Source organism: Hippocampus bargibanti, linkage group LG07 (assembly GCF_051943395.1).
Source record: "Hippocampus bargibanti isolate YZ-2025 linkage group LG07, ASM5194339v1, whole genome shotgun sequence".
In the NCBI taxonomy this organism is placed as follows: domain Eukaryota; kingdom Metazoa; phylum Chordata; class Actinopteri; order Syngnathiformes; family Syngnathidae; genus Hippocampus; species Hippocampus bargibanti.
The window spans coordinates 23,692,999-23,716,000 of NC_142740.1; the positions used below are offsets into that span (position 1 = coordinate 23,692,999).

Sequence of the window (23,002 nt, forward strand, 5' to 3'; positions counted from 1 at the left end):
TGTTGAAGTTTGGTTGGGTTTCTTCACCCAAAATGATACTTTTAGAAACCTAAATGTTTATCTTTGTTCTCTTCCAATTAATACAACAATTTCAGTTGTTTTTTTTCTGAAACAACTTAAATGTCATGTTTCTTATCACCAAAATTAAACCATCAAAAACAACCTTCAACTGAAAAATTGATCATCATTGTTAGACATGAGGCAGAGCTACAAAGCCTGCTACCTCATCAGGTGTGAATGTTGGCTTGTTGTAAAAACAACAAAAACATCTTTTGTCAGTGACAGTAACAGTGTAGCTGACTTTTCGATGAAAAGGTTTCTTCAGCCGTCATCTGTACTTCTTTGAAGGTGTCGTTTTGCTTCTCATCCAAGAGGCTTCGTCAGCAAACCAATATATAGGTCCAGAGCTACCAGCAAAATTTTAGTTCGCTGACGAAGCCTCTTGGATGAGAAGGGAAACATCCGACACTTTCAAAGAAGTACAGATGACGGCTGAAGAAACCTTTTCATAGATGGACCACTCCTGTACGACTGAGAGCTTACACAGACGTAGTGTAGCTGACTAAAAAAATCAGAGTTGTTTTGTTCTTCAGCAAAACATAGCTTTCTTCAACATTTCAATACATAGATACACGCAAAATATTTTTCCAGGCAAATTTGGTGGCATAAGATGGGAGTGTGCAGTCTTTTAAACCAAGATGTTCCTTTGCAGCTTTTCTAAGTAAGAGATTTATACAGCAGAATTAGCTCAGATATCATCATCCACTTTAATCTCAGAGAAAATGAGACTTCAAAATCACAGCAAACTAATGGCCACAATTTGGTGGAGCAGATAAGGGACACTCAATTCAGTCAATCAAGCACAAGGTGTCATCAAAGATAAACAACAAAATCTGATGACTGAACTGTGAATTGTAATATTCTTTTGGAAGTAAGAATCACACATAATATTAACATTCCCTCACCTTTACACTGTAGGAAGAGATAATTGTCATCTGATGTTCAGCTTTAACACGTTAGTTTGGAAGCATATGGAGCCCAGCCTCAAATTCTCTAAGTGTGTTAAAAAAAACGCAATGGGAAAGTCATTTCATGGTCAGTCTTCCAAAGACACAGTAGGTAACTGAATTCTGCTTGACTAACATGCACCTTTCGCACTGCTCATCAACTTCAGCTATGTCTTATCTTCCAAATCTTTCAAACCAATGACGTTCTTGAAAGTAAAACTCAATTTTTAATAGTAAATATGATCTTGCGCTAAAAGTCTCCAACGTGCATAACACACTTCCCAATGGGAGATGAGCACCGATGGGAAAGGGGCACAGTCATTGCCTTCACTTTGAGTTGTATGCAGCAAACTTTTGATTGAGAGGGTTCTCGGGAGACTTCATCCACTCTTTCTTCAAGAGCTGCTTCAGCTGAGACAATCTCATGTTGGGGTTTTCCATCTTCAAGCGAGGGAGGTTGACCTCTTCGAACGACGTGAAAGCGGCTTTCACCCGGCGTTCCGGGTGGCGGTCCAGGTCCTCTGGCGCAATGCTGAAACAGGAGGGTTGGCAACGTGAAACTTGCTTTTACTGCAGGTCGGTAATGCCCCACATCATCAGCATTTTGCAAACATACATTCACGCTTTGACTGATGGAATGCATCTACAGTTTAGTACGTATAATACCCCTCCATGATTATTTGGAAACCTGAAGATCTAGAGCCATAAATTCAAATTTTATTTCTGTGGCATTTTCTCATCCTGAAAATTACAGAAATGGTTGACAGGAAACAGAATCAAGCTCCCTCTAAACTCTCAAGCCATCTCAGGAAGCAGACTTGGATTGGATTGGATTGGATTGGATATGCCTTTATTAGTCTCACAGTGGAGAAATTTACATTTCACAGCAGCAAAGTGATGAAAGGAATGAAAGTAGAAAAACGAAATACATGAGCTGCTGGAAAGGCAGCTCAACCAAAGTTTAAACCTGTGGAGTGATCGAAAGAAGAGAATGCAGAGGAAAAGACTGAGGTCGTTGGACATTTACGTATTGCGGTCAGAGTAATGATCAAACAACCCTCATGTCTTTCTGTAGTCTCCAAATCTTTTGAAAAATAAGAGTATTTGTTTCCGTTTCGTCGGCAAAATGGGATTATACAAACTATTTACTTTACATCACTTTTGCTAATTGTAACATACATGATTTGATGTATAATATTTCTGAAAGTAGAAACCGCCCAATGAATAAATACTTGGAAAATAAAGGTTGCTTATTTTATTTAGGACAACAATAATTCACTAGAACCGAAACCATGTTACGTGCTTTGTTGCAGCTTCAGCTGTTGTTAAAGCGCTATATAAATTAATATGTATTGTATTGTATTGTATTGTATTGAACGGACAGTTCGAACGGCGGAAAAAAATCATTGGTACCGCCCTACCCACTCTCGAGGACTTGCACACTGCAAGAATACAAACTAGGGTGCGGAAAAATCATACTGGACCCTCCTCACCCTGCCCACCACCTTTTCCAGCTACTCCCCTCAGGCAGGCGCTACCGATCCATGCGCACCAAATCCAGCAGACATTTAAACAGCTTCTTCCCCCAAGCCATTAACTCTTGGAACAGTAGCCCAAATTGAACTGTATAGTGCCTCTTTGCAATTTTTTTGATGATGATACTCGTGCAGCGTGTTCAACCGGAAACAAATTCCTTGTGTGTTCTCCATACTTGGCAATAAAGATGATTCTGATTGTATTGTATTGTATTGTATTGTATTGTATTGTATTGTATTGTATTGTATTGTAAACAACACATCTTAACAAGGTATTGTAATAATTCTAGAGGACAGTGCAAGCCTACTGTGAAAAAGTAAACCGCAGACACCTATATTTTGGGAACAATAAGACTCAATGGTTAAAAAAAATAGGTTGAACACTCAAAACATATTTGAGGTTTCAGAGAACACAATTTCAATAATACCAACAAAACATTTATTTATTTATTTATTTAAAGTATTACGTGGATGACATGGAACTTTGACAATAACGTGTATTAATGTTATATACCAGTAGTTTAATGCAATATAATTTAAACCTGGATCTAAATAATTGCCTTCATGTGTAATGCAAAGCTGGAAGGCAACACAAGTTGTGTTCAACCTCTACTGTATCCCTATACGATTTCAATTGTTTGCAGCACATCTTAAAATCATAGGAATTGTTTAAGACAACATCTACCTCGATTAGTACGGTAGCCTCATGAGTCGTGCATGAGATTGTAATTAGTATGTCCATGTTACCTTCACTATTGAAACAATTCCTCCTTTTTATAGTCTTGCTCCCTCCCACAAGAGACCAGTAAGAGAAAAGAGGTACCGCAACAAAACCATTCACTCTTTGAACCAGAAAAAAATTAACGAATGGGGAAAATAAGCAGCATAAACGGATTATGTCAATATTATTTTTTCTGTACAAAATAAATAAATGTGTAAATATATCAAATGATTGGTACCTTAGGACAGCAATGGCATCGTCTACTGTTCTCGCTTCTACAGTTCCTTCCTCCTGAATAATTCTGTTGACATTTTCTTCCAGTGGAACGTCCAGATGGCTCTTGTCTGTGGATTCAAAATGGGATACATCATTTCAAGATGTTAGGTTATGTTAGATTATTTTTTTTGCCAGGGGCAAAAAAAGTTGTCTTTCCGTGAACTTGCACATCGTATTGATGTTAACCTTTTGGTTTAAGTTGCTGAGGCTGCGGAACATTCTGAATGGCCTCCTCTATCTGGGCACGGGTCACCTTTCCAGTACTTCCACCCTCTTTCTGGGTTTTGCCTTTTATCGTGGCGTTTTCCTCATCAAGGAGGCGCTGTGATTCCTTTTTCCTCTCCAATCCCTCAATCCTCTTTTTCTCCTTATCATCCTGCAAATAAAGTAAATAATTTGACAGTTACACACCATCTAATTCTTGCAGAACTATTGAAAAGATATCAAAAAGCGTGGACAGGATGGTTTACACGTTAGATTAGGTTCGCTGCCTACCTTTCTCTGCTCTTTTTTTAGTACATGTTTGTCAGTTTCCTGCCATAGGGCATCATCCTCTTCTTGCTTCTTGCGCGCATCCGCCACTGCCTTAGCCTCAGCCTTGCGGGCCCTAGCTGTGGCCGCCTTGGAGTTTTCACCCAGGAATTTCTTCGGCATCCCAGCAGCCGGCGTACAGCTGAGATGAAATAAGACCACGCTATAATTTAGAAAAGTATGGTTACAATTATATTAAATGAGGCGTTTATATCATATAGTTGTTTATGTATTTCATCGTGTAGTAGCATTCCTTTTAAATAAAGTCTATCAACGTTACAGGTTAAAAAGTGAAAGAGAGGAATGGGCAGTGTCATTTTTTTTCTCATGGCATAGCCCGCGAAACAGTGGGACAGATCAATAATATATGCTTTTATGTTCTTAGAAATTGAGATAACAGTTTTCATAAGTGTTGATGGGGAGCTACTGCTAGCGTATAGAAATTGAAAAACAACCATATCCAGGTTATTGTTGGCACTTTTTTCGTGTTTTCTACAACAATAAAAATGTACAAATACTGAGTGTATCATACCAATATCCGACGAAATTCAAGTTGTAACTAGACCCCTCAATATCTTGTTTTCGTATCAGTATGTGCTATATCCTGTCGACGAGTGATGTGTCGTTCGCGAACGAGCCGGTTCTTAGAGCCGGATCTCAGAAGTGAACGAAGAGAGCCGGTCCTAACAAGGAGCCGAAAATGGGAGCCGACTTTTTTTGTCGTCTATTCCTCGCTCTCAGTCTTCGGTTAAAGCCGCACGTGATTGGTCAAGATCATTGGTAGAGTATGGAGGGGAGAATTACAGACACATGCAGCAGTGAGGAGAAGGTAGGCAGGTGGACAAACATTATCACATTATGCTGTTATTATTATTCAATTATGATATTTTTACTACTTGGTATGATAGCATTATTAATATGAAAAGCAAATTCGTGACAGCTGATCATCAGACCAGAGTAACCACAGGGAAAGTGAAAGTTAGTGGATGCTCTCGGTGCACATATAAATCAAGCCATAGAAATGAAAATATTTGATAAAGTGTATTTTTTACACGAGTAATTCGTTTTTAATATAATTATACATGATTTTTGGTCGTTAATTAATTTAAGCAACAAAAAAACTGAGGAGCCATTTGGGATCTTTTTAGTCAGTCGAGCCAAAAGAACCGGCGCTCTGAAAAGGGCCGGAATTCCCATCACTACTGTCGACGCACTCTGATGACGTATATACATCCAACGAGACCACTTCGTTCGTCATTTCCTGTCACCAAATTACACAGCTGTAACAATAATAATAATAATAATAATAATAATAATAATAATAATAATAATAATTTATAAGAGCGTTTCAAAACTCTCTGGGACACTGGTCAAGTTTTTCTGCGGGTGAAGAGCGGTAGCAAGACGCGCCAGCGTTCACTCAACCCGGAAATGGAAAAACGCATTTATTTTTCCTTTCAGCTAACCCAAAGATGTGTTAATATTTCCACAACGGGTTAAGGCGAACCAAATACACTACTGTGTTTACTTGTGCTGCTTTGTATAACAGGTGAGAGTTGTGCTCGCAGCAGGCTGCATCAATCTCACAAAAAAAATGAGGGGCGTAATTTCTTAACATGCGATGCTGCCGGAATCCCTCCTCTATAATTTAACTGTAACGCTAAATGAAACGAACAACCAATACCAATTCATATAATGCAAGCACAATAAAGTTTCAACGAGACAACACACCCGATCGCGTCTACGCCATTACAAAAACGTCACAAACACTCGCTTTATAAACCTTATGGTAGGCGATTGTTCATACGTAAGTAGGAACAACCCCCAGAAAATATCGATGCAAACATACCCAGTTAGATATTCCTGGAGTTTTTAGTGAGGTGTATTTGCAATCAAACCTGATCTGGCCTACAGAGAAAACTGAATTTGAAAGTTATACTTAAGTAAGAAACCTGAATAATCAAGAAGTCGTGATCACTTAGGTCAACATGTTTCTCATTCACAGCTATCCAAATCTGGATTAGTGGACAACAAAATGGATGAAAGTAGGTTTGTTTTTGTTAAACCTGTTGATAATAATGAGCAGCAAAATTGGAGTTTGGGGAGAGAGCACCATACAATGTATTAAGACGAAGAACAAATATCAAGAACGATTGTACATTCGTGCTGTTTCACCCCCAACAAATGTGTCTGTAATTCAGAAGTCGTTGTCGCTTTCATCGAAAAGCGGGGGTCTCGTACGTCCCCTCGACATGTGGGTTGCTGTAGCCACTCGGTCTTCCAAGCTGTCATCATCTAATTTGCTCTCTTCCTCGCCATCTTCCTCTTCATCATCTTCATCCACTTCGATCTCGCTGTCTTCTGACTAAAATTAAGAAAAGACAAAAACACATTTCAAAAGCTCCACTTAGTATTCATAATTGTATCTTGACAGGAAATACGCAAAATCACAAATGAATGTAATATTAAATATTACGTTTCTTTCTAATATTTAAAAGTGGAAAATAAGATGTACACTATTTATAAGGTAAAATCTTAAAGGGCAATATTAGGCGACAAAAGCTGGATGGTCAAATGAAAATATCAGGGAGGTTGATCTAATTTTTAGGACATATAAATCTAAATCAACTAGGCAATAACCCTGTATAAAGCACAAACCTGTCTTTTCGGTTGTTTTGGCCTTCTGGAAACGGCTATTGTTGGCTTTAAATACAAAGGTGAGTGCAAAGAGATGGGTGAGATAACTAAAACAGAACAAAATATTAAAAAGAAAAAAAAAAAGACTGCACTTTGAAGACAGATAGGAGCTGTATGTACTGGATATGTCTTTGTCAAAACATTTACCTCATCAGTGTCACCACCTTGCATGTTCCCAACAAATCTTGTTCCTCTTCCTAAAAGAAAAAAAAGTGTACCGGTGCACATAGTATCAGTTATAGTTTGGAGTGTATGTATGCTCTAATTGTTGCAACTAGAATCTGGGATGATAAAATAACAAACATCAGATACCGACCCACACAATAGCGAGAGTTAAATCAATGCTCAACAAATAAATAGCTCAAATTGACATACTGAATAAATCCCCCATCGGTTTAGTAGCCATCAAGCCATTACGCGTGAGTCGTGGATTGGAGGGCCGTGGCTCTTCCAATTCACTGTCCATGTCAGCTTCATCCTCAAGAACATCCATGTCAGAGTCCACATCTTTCACTGCAACAAATTTCAGAGTACAAACGCAACATGATACTTGAGTGGCTGTCAGCTCCAAGCTACATTTTGGATGCCATTCATTTTATCATTATTTTCAGTTCTCACGTGAGCTCCTCACTAGATCCTTGTCCTCCTCTTTCAGGTTTTGCTGCATCATCCTCAGCGTGTTTTCGGTCTCCTGCGAGGGGAAAAAAATGGATAACACACAGGGAGCGAGTAAGAAAGGTGAGGCACAGATTTTTTTTTTTTTTTAACCAGGCGAGTATGTGTACTTTTAAACTAAATCCTTCCATCCATTTTCTGGAACCGTTGTCATCATTAAGCTAACAAATGAGCCTTTTACAGCTAACTTTGCGTGAAGAGGTAGGCTACACCTGAGGTTGGTTGCATGTCAATGGCGGGGCACATAGTCAACCATTCTTACAACTCATCCTAATTCACATCTATGGACAGATTTGAGTTTCTAATGAACCCAAACCCAATGTGCATGGTTTTAGAATGTTGGAGGAAGCCATGGTAAGCCATGAAATAAAAGGCTCCTCACAGTCTAGAGTCCACGCCCTAGACTTCATTTATGGAATTTGAATGTTCTTCCCATATGGGTGGCAGTTTTCTTTGTGTACGCTGGTTTCCTCTCAAGTTCAAAAAACATGCGCATTAAGTTGATCGATCACTTGAAATAGTACTTTGGTGTGATTGTAAGTGGTTGTTTTTCTGTGTGCTGTAACAGTCCGGCGTGTAATTGTATTATTTATTTCACGTTAAAATGTTAAATGTTTCATAATGTACTAAACATTCTACATTTTTGTCCAACCATTTTTGAGTTTTTTTTGCGCTGTATTTTTTTAAACCATGATTCTGCCATATTTTGCTCAAGGTTATCACACAAGCAACTAACAATCACCCACCTCAAACCGCTCTTGCTCCATCTTATGGTAATCCTCTAGCTGAGACTCCAGAAAACAAAGGTTTTTGAACTTTGCCACATAGGTCTCATACTGCTTCTGTAGGTCTTCTTCAATCTTTTCATATTCGTCCATGAATGCTGGTCTAACACAAAACAAATGAGAAATATTTAAGCATATCTTCTGTTCCCAATAGCCTTCAAACTTTGGTTTAACAAAGAATTTCAAAATTCAGAACAAAACGTGTCATCTTTAATTTGATCTCTTACATCTGTGTAAGCTCTCAGTCGTACAGGAGTGGTCCATCGATGAGAAGGTTTCTTCAGCCGTCATCTGTACAAAAGTGAAGGTTTCGGACGTTTCGCCTCCTATCCAAGAGGCTTCGTCAGCGAACTAAAGTCTGACTGGTCGTATTGGCCCCATTTATATATCCCTAATGTCCAGACATGGTGGCGCCGGACACAGCTATAATAGGTCCCTACTCTCAGGTTGGGGGGGCTCTCCAAAACATATCAGGAGAGTGCTCTCCAAAACATATCAGGAGAGCACTCACTAACTGTGGGTACCCTCAGTGGTCATTCAACAAATGTCAGAAAGAAAGAATAGGGAATGAAACCAATAATTCTCAAGATACAAAAAGGAGAGGAGTAGCAGTACCGTACATTGCAGGAGTTTCTGAAAAATTACAAAGAGTCCTTTGGCAACATAAAAATTCCTACTTATTTCAAACCGATAAACACGTTAAGGCAAAAATTAGTGCATCCAAAAGATAGGCTACCAAATGAAAAAACAAAGTAATGTAGTTTATTCCATACATTGTAAGAATGAAAATTGTAAAGAGTAGTACATTGGGGAGACTCAACAAATTCTCAAAAAAAAAGACTTTATCAACATCGCAGGGATAATACAAGTGGACCTCAATCGGCAGTACATCTGCACCTAAAAGCTAGCAACCACTCATTTGACGACAATGAGGTTAAAATCTTAGCGAAAGAACATAGATGGTTTGAAAGGGGGGTAAAAGAAGCGATTCTTATAGAACAACAAAATCCTTCATTAAACAGGTCTGGTGGGGTGAGGTTCAATTTGGATCGTTCATACAATAGCCTGCTTAGGCAAAACAGGTTAGGCAACTTTCGTAATGCTGATGAGGGTCGTTATGCTGATGAGGTGATACCGGTGGGAGTGGGGGTAATAGGCCAGTCGTTAGTCAGGAATGTAGGAACAATCAGTGGGGCCACAGGGAGGGGTCCTCTGCCCCCCAACCTGAGAGTAGGGACCTATCATAGCTGTGTCCGGCGCCACCATGTCTGGACATTAGGGATATATAAATGGGGCCGATACGACCAGTCAGACTTTAGTTCGCTGACGAAGCCTCTTGGATAGGAGGCGAAACGTCCGAAACCTTCACTTTTGTACAGATGACGGCTGAAGAAACCTTCTCATCGATTGATCTCTTACAGTGACAACTCTCATGCACAGGACACATTTTAGAAATCATATACAAACATCATTCACAATAAAACCACACAATGAAAAGAGCATTTTAGCTGATGGGTTCATCAACATACTATTTTCAGCAGATTTGCTTGGTATGTTTCTGTTGGTCATCTCAAATGTGTGAGGCCACTATAAGCGGACTCTGGTCACACGTGTGTCAAACACCAATGAAAAACATTGCCAACATTCTGCTCTGTCACAAGACTTGTCAACAGTCTGATTAATTTGTGGCCACCATTTTAACTGACCGTACACTTTGCAGTGTCTGAAGTCTCTTCCGACTCCTCTCCAGGTCCTGTTTCTTCTTTTCTATCTTGGCATCCAGGCTGGCTTCATCAGAAGCAATGCTATTCAACATCTCTTTGGTTTTCTCCACTGTTTCCTTCAGAACACATACAATTAAGGTCAATTGATGAATCTAAAAGTATAGTACAGTATAACAGAAAAGTTATACTAACTAAGGCCTCCCTGATGGCGACTCTCAGGGCCTTTTCAGTGCCATCGATCTCCAGAGGTCTTGCAATGGCTGCAGTTCTCTTTTCCTAAACAAAATGCGTATACATTCACAAACTTCATTCAAGATAATAAGGACCAAAAATCATTCAATGACTGTAGGATTCTATTCACCCTAAGTTCCAGTTCCTTGCCCAGTAATTCAAACAAAGATGCTCCTTTTGATGTGACTTCCGATGCTAGTTGCCGAGCTGCTCTGAGGTCAGGAATCTAACAGGGAAACACAAGGAGACTGAGTAAAACAATAACAACTGAAGAGCCTGCACATCAGTGCTGTATCCAAATGTATTCATTTTTTGAAAATTTTATATATATACAGTAAAGTCTCGTTATATCGATATCGGATATATCGATACTATTTCTATGCACGCACGGAGAAAATTACATGCAAACAGGGTCGGATATATCGATAGTCCCGGTTATATCGATATTTTTTCGGACTCCCTTGAATATCGATATAACGAGACTTTACTGTATATATATATATATATATATATATATATATACACACACACACAGTTCAAAGATATGAAATTTTATTTTTAGCAAGGAAGAATGTACACCAAATGGGACACAATCGTGAAGTGGAACCAAATTCATGCAATATTTTAAAGGACAACCGACGTCTCCGGACATGTTGTGTCCATAATTTGTAAAATCACTTCAAATGACTTCTACTGAGCGTATTTCACAAAGATTCCACCGCATATAGCTATATTTTACGTTTTAAGACTCGTGCTGAATATTCAGGAAGTTTTGTTTTTGAGTTGGTGACGAGTCGTCACGTCACTGAAGGAACGCCCCTGACCGAGAAAGGACATACCTTGCATCACCTCAATGCATTTTGCAGTACTTTGTTTGGTATGATAACTTCGTGTTGATCAGTGTTGATGGCGAAATTAGAAGGAAAACACATAAATAACGCAATGGTGAATCGTTGTGTGTTGCACCAAGACTTGTACAGTGGATTTGATGTTCGCTTACAAAACGTCCCAGGAGACAATTTCCACAGATATTTGTCGCCATCTTCTGCCTTTTTTGGGTACTGTGAGTACTAAAGAGTTTGTCACTACATTTCTTTCCAGATGCATCAAAATGACCGGAATAAATTATTTAATCGATTGCAAACATGTATGCTTTCCTCTTCAGAACTATTTGAATCACATTCATAACTGGATGAGTAACAAGAAAGCATCTTTTCCGAATCTGAAGCCATTGTTTTGATTCTCGAGCAAGGCAAGACGTCTTGGCGTTACACCATAAACAAGGGGGCGGGACCTTCTGAAACTGGCCACTTCCGGGTTCAATTTGAATTAGTTTTTGGACACTTTAAGTCATTTTTATTGGTGTTTTTCCATTTGACTAAAAATATCATACTGCGTGTTTTGGGTATTTTAGATGCTATAAAACGTTTTTCTGATGTCAGTGAGGAAACAAAAAAGTGCTGTCGTTTGTCCTTAAAACATCTTTTAGAATGAATAAACTGAAAAGTGAAGCAGTCAATATTATTCAGCCCCTTTACCGCAGTGCCGCCAACTCATTCCAGAATTTCAAAATGATCCATTATTGACTTAAATTACACGGTGAGAGAATCCACCTGTGTATCTTCTCTGTGATATTCTTACCGATCTGTTTAAACTGTAAATAACACATGAAGACAAAGTAGAACACCAGTGGGGTTCCAGATGCCGTGCCGTGGATAAGTTAAAAGCAGAATTTGGATAGAAAAATACCTCACAAGCTTTAAAGAGTGCACAGAGCTGTGTGCTGTTTGTTTTCCTCACAATGGATCCAATATATACATTGACCTCATATATGTAAATTATCATCTTACCCGTGAACTAATGTCAAACTTAAATTTGATGCTGTCCTCCTCGACCCCATCTTCCAGGCCCATCTGCTTGGTCTTCATTGCACTGTACAACACTGACGTGATCTTTAACATCTCTTTCACAGCGTAGCCGTCAGCCTGGTAGAGGCGCTTGGTGTTCAACTTGACATGCGCTTTGGTTGCCTACATCAAGGACAGATCTGAGCTGAGCACCAGGTTCTACCTTGCTTTGGGTTGAAACAAAGAGTACAACTTCATTGATTTATTTGCTTAAGACAACACTTTACCATGAACTGAGCCACAGCTTTTATGAAGAATACTCGGTCTGACTCTGTGTCCACGTCTGTAGGTATATCCATTTGAGGTTCATATCTACACAATCGGGATAGGGGGGAAATGACAGACTGTTTCTTGAAGGAGGCATATATTATGACAAAAACGTTACTGCCTAATTGTTAACAAAATATTCACTATTGCCAGTCCACACGTCAAATATGAAAGCAAACAACCAAGCACTGCAAAAATGACTGCTTTAAATTACATGTCCTGTGTCTTCGTCTTATCTGAACAATGACTCCCTCCACACACCATTTACGGTGTATCTAAATCGGATGGGAATGCATATATCGGTGGAAGGGTACTTGGATAGGCCTGACGGAACTGATAGACAATAACGTACCTTTTAACAAGCCATATCATGATTTCTGCCACCAGATTGAAGTTAGGTGTTCTGAAATTCTCCAACGAGATCAAGCGAGGATAGCCCAAAGCTCTCATCATTTCTGTGAAATCTGTCATTGTAAAGGTGTTGAAAATGAACAAACGTGACAAGCCATTCACGAGTGCAAAAACACCACATACATTTTTCTTGAGTCGTGTGTGTGTGTGTGTGTGTGTGTGTGTGTGTGTGTGTGTGTGTGTGTGTGTGTGTGTGTGTGTGTGTGTGTGTGTGTGTGTGTGTGCGTGCGTGCGTGCGCGTGTGTGTGTAAGTAGCAGATGATGAGAACAGCTTACTTCTTAAATCTCTGAAAGACATTGTGATTCGTGTTGTCCTCACTGGTTTGGAAAGAAAAACAAAAGTGTAAGTAACGAAGAATGGATTTCGTTGTTAATTCAAGCAGACTGCAGATTTAATATACAGAACAAACATGCTAAGTAAAGAACATTTGATAAGATAATTGGTTAACATTGCTCGTTACCGCTTTAATTCTCGACCCCCAATAACTACATATCAATAATTTAGACCGTTTTGTGGCTATTCTTTTTATTTAATGCACATTTGTGCCTGAAATTGGAAGCTTTTGCCTTTCAGTAAACGATGTTGGTGGAAAAATCGAAACGAACGCGGAGTCTCTGCATCTGGCACAGCCCATGGGGTATCATTTAGTAAGCGACATTGTTAAAAAAGATAATAGCCACATTTTTTATGTGTTTATGGAAAGTCGCCAATGGTTACCTGTTGATTTGCAATGCGGACAGTCGCCCTCGGAGATGTTCTTCAACACGGAAGAGCCAAGGCTGCCTGTCCAATCATGAAGAGCTTTACTCTGATCCAATCCAATAGAAGCCGAGAATGTTGGATAGGCCGCCGTATACTGTCTGCGATACAATAAATACATTTGAATGTATTTTTCATTGCATCACAGTGATTACAAATGACCAAGCAGACCCCACCTCCACACACACATATACATTTGGGTGGCCATAATTTCAATTTGGAGCCATGCTCAGAAGATAGGAACTGTCATCAACTCCCTTTACATTCGTGGTGAGAGTTTAATCTTTCATTCTATCCCAATGTTATTATTATTGATATGAATATTAATAAGTGTTAAGAAATTGGCACAAACCAAAACTGATTTATAATAATAATAATAATAATAATAATAATAATACATTATTATTAGTGGTCGTTTAACAAATGTCAGAAAGAAAGAATGGGGAATGAAACCAAAAATTCTGAAGATACAAAAAGGAGAGGAGTAGCAGTACCTTACATAGCAGGAGTTTCTGAAAAACTAAAAAAGGGTCCTTTGGCAACACAGAATTCCTACTTATTTCAAACCGATAAACACTTTAAGGCAAAAATTAGTACATCCAAAAGATAGGCTTCCAAATGAAAAACAAAGTGATATAGTTTATTCAATACATCGTAAGAATGATAATTGTAAAGAGCAGTACATTGGGGAAACTAAACAAATTCTCAAAAAAAAGACTATCAACATCGCAGGGATAATACTAGTGGGCCTCAATCGGCAGTACATATGCACCTAAAAGCTAGCAACCACTCATTTGACGACAATGAGGTTAAAATCTTGGCGAAAGAACATAGATGGTTTGAAACGGGAGTAAAAGAAGCGATTTTCATAAAACAACAAAATCCTTCATTAAACCGGTTTGGTGGGGTGAGGTTCAATTTGGATCGTTCATACAATAGCCTACTTAGGCAACATAGGTTAGGCAACATTCGTAATGCTGACTAGGGGATACCGGAGGGAGTGGGGCAATCGGGCCAGTCGTTAATCAGGAATGTAGGAACAGGTTGTGGGGTCGCAGGGAGTGGTCCTCTGCTCCCCCCAACCTGAGAGTAGGGAGCTATCATCATAGCAGTGTCCGGCGCCGCTATGTCTGGACATTAGGGATATATATATAGGGCCGATACTACCAGTAAGACTTTAGTTCGCTGAACAAGCATCTTGGATAAGAAGCGAACCGTCCGACACCTTCAAAAAAAGTACAGATGACGGCTGAAGAAACCTTTTCATCAATAATACATTTAATTTACAAGCGCCTTTCTGAACACCCAAGGACACTTTACAGTAAAAACAATACATAAACCAATCATGACTAAAACAATAAATAATAAACAGATTAAACTAGACCATAAAAGCACGTGTAAACAGGTGGGTTTTGAGGCGAGATTTGAAAGTAGGAAGGGAGTCAATGTTACGGATGTTGGGTGGAAGTGAGTTCCAGAGTTTGGGAGCAGAGCGGCTGAAAGCTCTGCACCCCATCGTGGTGAGATGGGCAGAGGGCATACAGAGGTAGGGGGAGGAAGAGGATCTGAGGGCCCGAGAGGTCACAGAGAATTGAAGTAGGTCAGACAGATAGTGGGGGCAAGGTTATGGATGGCTTTAAATGCAAAACAGAATATCTTGAAATCAATACAAAGTTTAACAGGGAGCCAGTGGAGCTGCTGGAGGACAGGAGTGCTGTAGTGAAAGGAGTGGGTTTTAGTGATGATCCGGGCTGAGGAATTTTGGACTAGTTGGAGTTTATGGAGAAATTTTTGATTGACCCCGAAAAGAAGTGAGTTACAATAATCGATACGGGAGATGACGAGACTGTGGATAAGGATAGCAATGGTGTGAGGGGGAGAGAGGGACGGAGACGATTGATATTACAGAGGTGGAAATATGCAAACCGAGTTATGTTATTCATATGGGAGTGAAAAGATAGTGTGCTATCGAGGATGACACCCAGGCTCTTGACCTGAAAGGCGGGGGCCACGGTAGAACTGTCAATGGTGAGAGAGAAACCGTTTGCTTTGTGAAGGGTGGATTTAGTACCGACAAGGAGAAGTTCAGTTTTTTCGCAGTTTAGTTTGAGAAAGTTATGAGAAAACCAGGATTTAATTTCTGAGAGATAAAGTGTAAGGGATGCAGGTGGAAGAGAGGTGTCGGGTTTACTGGAGAGGTAGAGTTGGGTGTCATCCGCGAAGCAGTGAAAGTGCATGCCAAAATTGCAGAAGATATCACCAAGGGGAAGAATGTATGTAATAAAGAGAAGGGGCCCCAGAACAGACCCTTGGGGCACACCAGGAGACAAAATTATTCGGAATTGAAAATATGACGTAGAGCGCCATTCCCAAATTTGTTCGGGTTTTATTTTTTCTTGCTGATAAGGCACTGGCCGTGGCATCTTGCAAAGTTTTTCCGACCACAAGGGGACAGCATTTTCCTTTTTCCATGTTATCGCTTTGTTCCAGCTTCAGCTGTTGTTAAAGCGTTATATAAACCAATACATATGTATTGTATTTTGAACAGCCGCCATCATTTCAAGCTTATATAACTCCAGACCCATATAATTAGAATGAACGAAGAGAGTCTAAGCTTTCCTACGCTGTATTGAATGTTTATGTGGTCCTAAAACTCAATATTCTGTGGGTTCTGGAATTCAAGTGACAATGACAAAAACCCTGGCACTGGAGTGGACACATTTTTGCACGTCTAGCAGTGAATGAGTGGCACTTTCATTAATATTTCATTCTGCCTTTGTACTGAATTTGTCAAAGTTTAGAGTTATCCATATTTAACCAATTCTCCCACTCTCCCTTATTTTCTTACATATTTATTAGAAGCATGTTTCGATTGTCCTCGTTCTGTTACTCCCTCTTCTGAGTGATCTTAAGCTCAGTGCAGTCAGATTATTTGACTATCGTGTAGGCTCTTAAAAAGAGTTTAAGAATAGAGCTTGTTTCTTCATGACTGACACAACAATTCATGCAATTGACTGCCTACCCCAGCTAATCACCTATCTTCATATCAATCTTTTTTTGTGTAATTTAGCGAAACAACAAACTGCAGCTGAAAGAGCCCAATTGAACCATCAAGAGTATGTATGATTGAGACTGTTTCGATTGGCCAAAAGCAGCGCATGGAACTTATTTCTCCATAGAGGTAGTATCTTGGAGCTGTTTTTTTTAATTAAAAACAAGTTTTTATACATATTATTAAATGAATACCATTTGGTGTGTCCAATCATTTTCACCAGTATGATATCACAATTCACCCTTTTAAATGTTGGGTAAGTCCACTGTTTTTAAATCGTACCTTTTTTTAATTCTTTAGATTTCAATTCAAGGTTAAGTTGACATTGTTCTGTTGTTTATTGTGTCTGGTATATAAGAATAAGAAAACCATTATTAGCCTCACAATGGAGAAATTGCCTGTTTTTGAGCTGGTATTAATTGGATTGAATTATTTGCTGGTAAAAAATATGTTGTTGATTTGCGCTTAGAAATGAAATGTATTATTATTATTATTATTATTATTATTATTATTATTTTCACAGTGTGTTATAGTTTGTTTAGGTGATTGCTAAAATGTGTACAGCACTTTATCTACAATTATGGTTGATAGAACTGTGTGAAGTTGAGTTGAAATTGATTATCAGCAAGTTATTTTTTAACATTCTTTTGTTATCTTTGTATGTATGGGCTACATACATATTGTTTCCAAAACTATGGTGAAAATGTAATGTCAGAAGCACGTTTTAAAGTATATTTTAGACAACGTTCTCTATGGTTCACAAAGTCTATACCAATTTAAAAATAATATTGGCGACATTCATATGAAAGTGCAATGTATGAAATTTAATGAAACGGTAACGTAAACTGAAATTGCCTAACGAGCTCCACGCCCCTGGGGAGTATACATTTACAGTAACACATCTAACATGGTTTACATGTGGAGGGGGCGGGGGGGGGGGGGGTAACCCATCACAGAGCCCCGAATGTCGATGTGAAAATTTGAGTTCTAATCTCTTCTGTACGACTGGATAGAAAAGTTGTTCAGGTGTCTTATCGGCCACAGTGGGGCGATACCTTCATTTGTTTACCAGAACAGAGTGTTCTTTCATCGAGCAGTATTCCGACGGCAAAGCACCATGGAGCAAGGAGGCGAACCTCCTAAAAACGGCTCTGCTACAGAAAACCAATCCCCTGTACGTGGCTTTGACAGTAAGCGACTGAAGGAGATCGAGAACGCCGCTTTGCAGACCACATTAACCTCACGAACAGAATCGGAGTCGAGGACGGACGCCGTGAGGCCGACTGGGCGTCTGCCCGCCGAGGAAGAGCAGCTGAACGGCTTGCGTTTGAGCCACTGCACGCTCGGCTCAGACGCCGATGTGGAAGAAACGCTGTCGGCTAGAAATGTGGAGACGGCACGCGTCGAACAGGAGAGGACTCTGACTGACCATTTGAACAAACGACTGCTGTCGTCTTTCTTGGAGAAGCTAAACAAAAATGACCTCGCGCTTCCCGCTGTGGAACGCCTCGACTGCGCAGTAGCTGACGAAGACTCGAACAGGGCCGCAGAAGAGTGGTGACTCACTGGGACGCATGTCTACGCACAAGTGGCCTCTCGGTTCACCAAGAACGATGTGCTATACTTCAAAGCTCATGCCACATAATTCAGCTACATCGGCAACCATTGCATTATATGTTTGACTTTGTACACTGACAAAAGTTGAGTGGTCACTTGAAAGTTTAACCAGGGCGGTTGTAAATTCTCATTTGCTTCAGTTTCCCCATTTAATATCGTTGCTGTGTGGGTTTTCAGCCATTGAGCAATATATGGTTTAAATAACTTGAGTTAAAAGTTTTGAGCAATATTCAAAATAAACAATTGTAGTACCATACAGTAGCCAAAATGGAACTGTATAGTGCCACTTAGCAGTTTTTTTTGACAACGATACTAGTGCAGCGTGTTCTACCGGAAACAAATTCCTTGTGTGTTCTACATACTTGGCAATAAAGATGATTCTGATTCTGATTCTGATATTGAACTGTTTGTATTTGAATATTGTTTTAGGAGGAAAACTGCAGGAGTCAAAGTGCAGCAGCACAATGTGACCAGATAATAATTTAAACTGCTGTATGGATTTTTCTACATGTTGGGAATTACATGTACCAATTTTGAACAATTGAATTCTTAAACAATGCATTACAATACAATATACATTGATTTATATAGCGCTTTAACATCAGATGAAGCTATACGTCTGTGTAAGCTCTCAGTCGTACAGGAGTGGTCCATCGATGAGAAGGTTTCTTCAGCCGTCATCTGTACAAAAGTGAAGGTTTCGGACGTTTCGCCTCCTATCCAAGAGGCTTCGTCAGCGAACTAAAGTCTTACTGGTCGTATCGGACCCATTTATATATCCCTAATGTCCAGACATGGTGGCGCCGGACACAGCTATGATAGGTCCCTACTCTCAGGTTGGGGGGGCAGGGGACCCCTCCCTGTGGCCCCACTGATTGTTCCTACATTCCTGACTAACATCTGGCCTATTACCCCCACTCCCCCCGGTATCACCTCATCAGCATAACGACCCTCATCAGCATGGCGAAAGTTGCCTAACCTGTTTTGCCTAAGCAGGCTATTGTATGGCGAAAGTTGCCTAACCTGTTTTGCCTAAGCAGGCTATTGTATGAATATGGATCGTTCATACAATAGCCTGCTTAGGCAAAACAGGTTAGGCAACTTTCGCCATGCTGATGAGGGTCGTTATGCTGATGAGGTGATACCGGGGGGAGTGGGGGTAATAGGCCAGTCGTTAGTCAGGAATGTAGGAACAATCAGTGGGGCCACAGGGAGTGGTCCCCCCCCCCAACCTGAGAGCAGGGACCTATCATAGCTGTGTCCGGCGCCACCATGTCTGGACATTAGGGATATATAAATGGGGCCGATACGACCAGTCAGACTTTAGTTCGCTGACGAAGCCTCTTGGATAGGAGGCGAAACGTCCGAAACCTTCACTTTTGTACAGATGACGGCTGAAGAAACCTTCTCATCGATCGGATGAAGCTGTAACTAAATGCTTAACAAGGACAACTATACCAGAATCAGAATCAGAATCATCTTTATTGCCAAGTATGTAGAACACACAAGGAATTTGTTTCCGGTAGAACACGCTGCACTAGTATCGTCGTCAAAAAAACTGCTAAGTGGCACTATACAGTTTCCACTGTTTTCCACATACACTATAAAGCAGCCACAAAGATGGTAGAAAGCACCAGCAGGGATGCATCTGGGAAATTAAAAACGTGTATACATGTTTTGTCCTGTCATCAGGATGACCACGCCATTTAACCTGCCACTGTCTATATAAATGGAGGATATTTACTAGAGCTTTTCTGTGAGGGGAAGACAGAATTATGATTGCATTTCTCCACTGGGGCTACCGATAAAATTGTTTAATTACAATCTGTCCTTAATGGTGGCCGACAAGGGCAAACATGCTTCTCAGGGCCCAATGGTAGAAAATCAAAATGCTGGGGAAAAGATTCTAATCAAATACCAAATACACAGCAAAACCCGAACAAAAAAATGCTGAAAGGAAGAAAACTGCAAACAACCAACCACCGCAATCACAGGATTGATGCAAACAAAGAACAGACACATGCGGAAAACACACTAATGCAAGAAAGAAGAGGCAAACGTTACAAAGAACAACACAAATGGAAGACCACCCTAAAAAATAGAATCAAAAAATAAATACAAATATTGTAAGTTCACACCAACCATGGTGTTTACGAGGACAAAAGGGGGCACCCCCGGACCAGTCATGTGAGACCAGATCTTAATTTTCTTGTCGGTGCCATTTGACTATCATTGCTGGACAGCTTTGGGGCCATTATGCTTTTTTGCACCTGTAATGGGCAGGATCTTCACAGCCCCGCTTTGTTCAGCGGAAAGGTCGGTGCTGTTGGACTGTCTGCGGCTGGATGGATTCATGGCTTAAGGAGCCCGCGATAAGAAGGAGCGTCAGCGCAGAGCGCCGATGCGTATGTGGGACTATCGCGGCTTGGAATTGAAGTTGATTCACGTGGTACAGGAGATGTGAGACAATCTTTTTCATCAATGGATTCTACAGCTGCGCGTTTGCATTCAACATTTAGCTTGTAGTCGACGTGCATATTCCACCATGATATCCCTGATCCACTGGTGAAGTGACGCTTTGACGCTCCTCTTTCATCTGGAACTGCTTCGTGTAACAAAGAGGGTACAGAAAGTGCTTCAGAATGAATGACTCTGTGTTTGTGTTGTCATGTTATTTGTTATTACTTGTTTTTTTGTTCTTTTGACTTCAAGACGGCACCGCGACAGTGGCTGCCTTTCCAGCAGCTCCTGTGTTTTGTTTTTCTACTTTCATTCCTTTCATAACTTTGCTGCTGTGAAATGTAAATGTCTCCACTGCGAGACGAATAAAGGCAAATCCAATCCAATGTTTCAAAATTCTCTTCTCTTATGTGGAGTTCTTCCCACATTCTTTTCCCAGTTACTCGAGCTGTCTCCCATATTTCCAATACATGATTGTTAATTGAAGACTTTATAGGTATGAATGCGAGTGTTAATTGGGTTGGATTTGATTGGATTTGCCTTTATTAGTCTCACAGTGGAGAAATTTACATTTCACAGCAGCAAAGTGATGAAAGGAATGAAAGTAGTAATGGTTTTTGTCTTGATGTGGGCTGTGATTGACTGCCATCCAGCCCAGGGTGGACTCTGCCTCTTGTCCAAATTAGCTGGACTTAATTGGGAACAAGTGTCAAGCATTATATAAAATGGATGGTGGCTAGTGAAAAACAACATTGAAGTCACGTTTCCGGGTGTAGAAGTATTATGGAATCTAAATAATAAATTGGGGCACTCAATAATGATTGTGTCAATATTCATCATTATTTTTGAACTACAAATGTCTACCATATATTTACCGAAGCGTTGGTACAAATGTGCTAATTTCAACAATGTCAAAAACCAATTCCCCATACATTTATCTCGGCTTAAATAAATAGATTCTATGTTTACACTACTGTACTGCATTTCCCCAAGACACGAGTACATGACATGTGTACATCTGGGTGGAGTTGTATTTCCTTTGGTATTTTCCAAGACTTTGTGTCGGTAAAATTCATGACTCAACTCAACTGTATTTACAGAGTATTTTAAAAGAACCACCACTGTCAACATTCATTTATTTATTTTCCGAACCGCCTTATTCTCACCAGGGTCACGGGTGGTTCTGGAGCCTTTCCCAGCTTTCTTCGGGCAGTAGGCGGGGGACACCTGAAGCAGTTGCCATCCAATGGTTGGGCACACAGAAACGGACAACCATTTGCGCTCACACTCACACCTCGGGACAATTTTGAGTGTTCATTCAGCCTACCATTATTGTTTTTGGAATGTGGGAGGAAACTGGAGGATCAAAAGAAAACCCACGGAAGGACTGGGAGAACATGCAAACTCCACACAGGGAGACTGGACCAGGAATCGAACCCACATCCTCGGAACTGAGTAAACCCAGAGTCTGGAGCTGCAATTGAATCCTGGTACAATGATACCTCAGCTTACAAACTTAATTGGTTCCCAGAAAGTGTGTGTAAGGCAAAAAGTTTGTCTGCCGAACATTTATTTCCCACAAGAAACCATTAAAAGTTTGAATAATCCATTCCTAGATCACCATAAAACATAATTTTCTACTAAATGAGCCTTAAAAGTACACAAATTATACCTTATTTTGTGTATAATAAATGTGCTATTGTATTGTAATTAAAGAAATAAACTGTACAGTATAATAAAGTTGTTTCATTTACCTTTGTGATGGTCGTTGCCTCTTGATGATATCTGAGTGAAGTTGCCGTGCTTTCTCAGCGATAATACCCTCACTCACTGGTCCCTGCTAGCTGCTTTTCGTTAATCCAAATTAACAGAAGTTTTTCATCCTCTTCTATTATCTGAGACCGTTACTTAGACCAGTGTTTTTCAACCTTTTTTGTACCAGGGCATGTTTTTTTACATTTGAATTTGTTTGCGGCACACCACGAACCATCTCGCAGGAAAGAGGCAATCAGTGACGTGTTGCCACGGACGAATATTAAATTACCCTCCCAGTCTTTTCAGCACGGACACAGGACAATGACATAACATTGGCTGAAAATGATTAATAAATGTTTGTAAAATTTTAAATTTGAAAAAGGGGCATTGGATAGTTTCTCACGGCACACTTGTGTGCCGCGGCACAGTGGTTGAAAATCACTGACTTAGATAACACAGAAACACAGTCACACAAACGCACCCCTCGTTCGTGTTTTTTGATTATTTTCTGCTGGACTGTAATTTTCCTTAATATCTTCTTAGGCTCAGCACTAGCCTGTGTGGGGTATTTTTCGGTCCCATAATAGCAAA

The 23,002-nt window shown here is 40.1% G+C and overlaps 2 protein-coding genes and 1 long non-coding RNA gene across 6 annotated transcripts; 1 reads left to right on the forward strand and 2 right to left on the reverse strand.

Annotated features, from left to right (window-relative positions):
- Window positions 1–743: 743 nt before the first annotated feature.
- ccdc124 (coiled-coil domain containing 124) lies at window positions 744–4,718 on the reverse strand. Of its 2 annotated transcripts, none has more exons than XM_089000938.1 (5): window positions 4,603–4,718; window positions 4,035–4,212; window positions 3,726–3,915; window positions 3,502–3,607; window positions 744–1,539 (listed from the first exon to the last, which is right to left on the reverse strand). In XM_089000938.1, exons 2-5 carry the CDS (start codon window positions 4,191–4,193, stop codon window positions 1,335–1,337), a joined length of 660 nt encoding a protein of 219 aa, XP_088857064.1. In that variant the 5' UTR covers window positions 4,194–4,212; window positions 4,603–4,718; the 3' UTR covers window positions 744–1,334. The 2 variants fall into 2 exon arrangements, with proteins under 2 accessions (XP_088857064.1, XP_088857065.1); XM_089000939.1 differs by having other exon boundaries at window positions 4,035–4,233; window positions 4,603–4,715.
- A 349-nt stretch (window positions 4,719–5,067) lies between these two features.
- LOC148895848 (uncharacterized) lies at window positions 5,068–21,964 on the forward strand. Of its 2 annotated transcripts, none has more exons than XR_016115500.1 (3): window positions 5,068–5,619; window positions 7,423–7,505; window positions 21,826–21,964. It is a non-coding gene; the product is annotated as an uncharacterized LOC148895848 (long non-coding RNA). The 2 variants fall into 2 exon arrangements; XR_016115499.1 differs by lacking the exon at window positions 21,826–21,964 and adding an exon at window positions 12,155–12,293.
- On the reverse strand, window positions 6,168–13,600 carry ift38 (intraflagellar transport 38). Of its 2 annotated transcripts, XM_089000289.1 has the most exons (14): window positions 13,486–13,600; window positions 13,044–13,085; window positions 12,709–12,820; window positions 12,317–12,401; window positions 12,033–12,212; window positions 10,313–10,408; window positions 10,144–10,227; window positions 9,934–10,067; window positions 8,189–8,330; window positions 7,386–7,458; window positions 7,143–7,280; window positions 6,915–6,964; window positions 6,729–6,773; window positions 6,168–6,435 (listed from the first exon to the last, which is right to left on the reverse strand). In XM_089000289.1, exons 2-14 carry the CDS (start codon window positions 13,063–13,065, stop codon window positions 6,268–6,270), a joined length of 1,329 nt encoding a protein of 442 aa, XP_088856415.1. In that variant the 5' UTR covers window positions 13,066–13,085; window positions 13,486–13,600; the 3' UTR covers window positions 6,168–6,267. The 2 variants fall into 2 exon arrangements, with proteins under 2 accessions (XP_088856415.1, XP_088856417.1); XM_089000291.1 differs by lacking the exon at window positions 6,729–6,773.
- Window positions 21,965–23,002: the final 1,038 nt, after the last annotated feature.

Coding starts and splice junctions, on each gene's coding strand:
- ccdc124 (XM_089000938.1), bottom strand. CDS start 4,193: ATGCCGAAGAAATTCCTGGGTGAAAACTCCAAGGCGGCCACAGCTAGG. Junction 3,916..4,034: donor TAAAAAAAGAGCAGAGAAAG/GTAGGCAGCGAA, acceptor CTTTATTTGCAG/GATGATAAGGAGAAAAAGAG. Junction 3,608..3,725: donor TCAGCAACTTAAACCAAAAG/GTTAACATCAAT, acceptor TTGAATCCACAG/ACAAGAGCCATCTGGACGTT.
- ift38 (XM_089000289.1), bottom strand. CDS start 13,065: ATGTCTTTCAGAGATTTAAGAA. Junction 7,459..8,188: donor TGGAGCAAGAGCGGTTTGAG/GTGGGTGATTGT, acceptor TTCCCCTCGCAG/GAGACCGAAAACACGCTGAG. Junction 7,281..7,385: donor GGATCTAGTGAGGAGCTCAC/GTGAGAACTGAA, acceptor AATTTGTTGCAG/TGAAAGATGTGGACTCTGAC.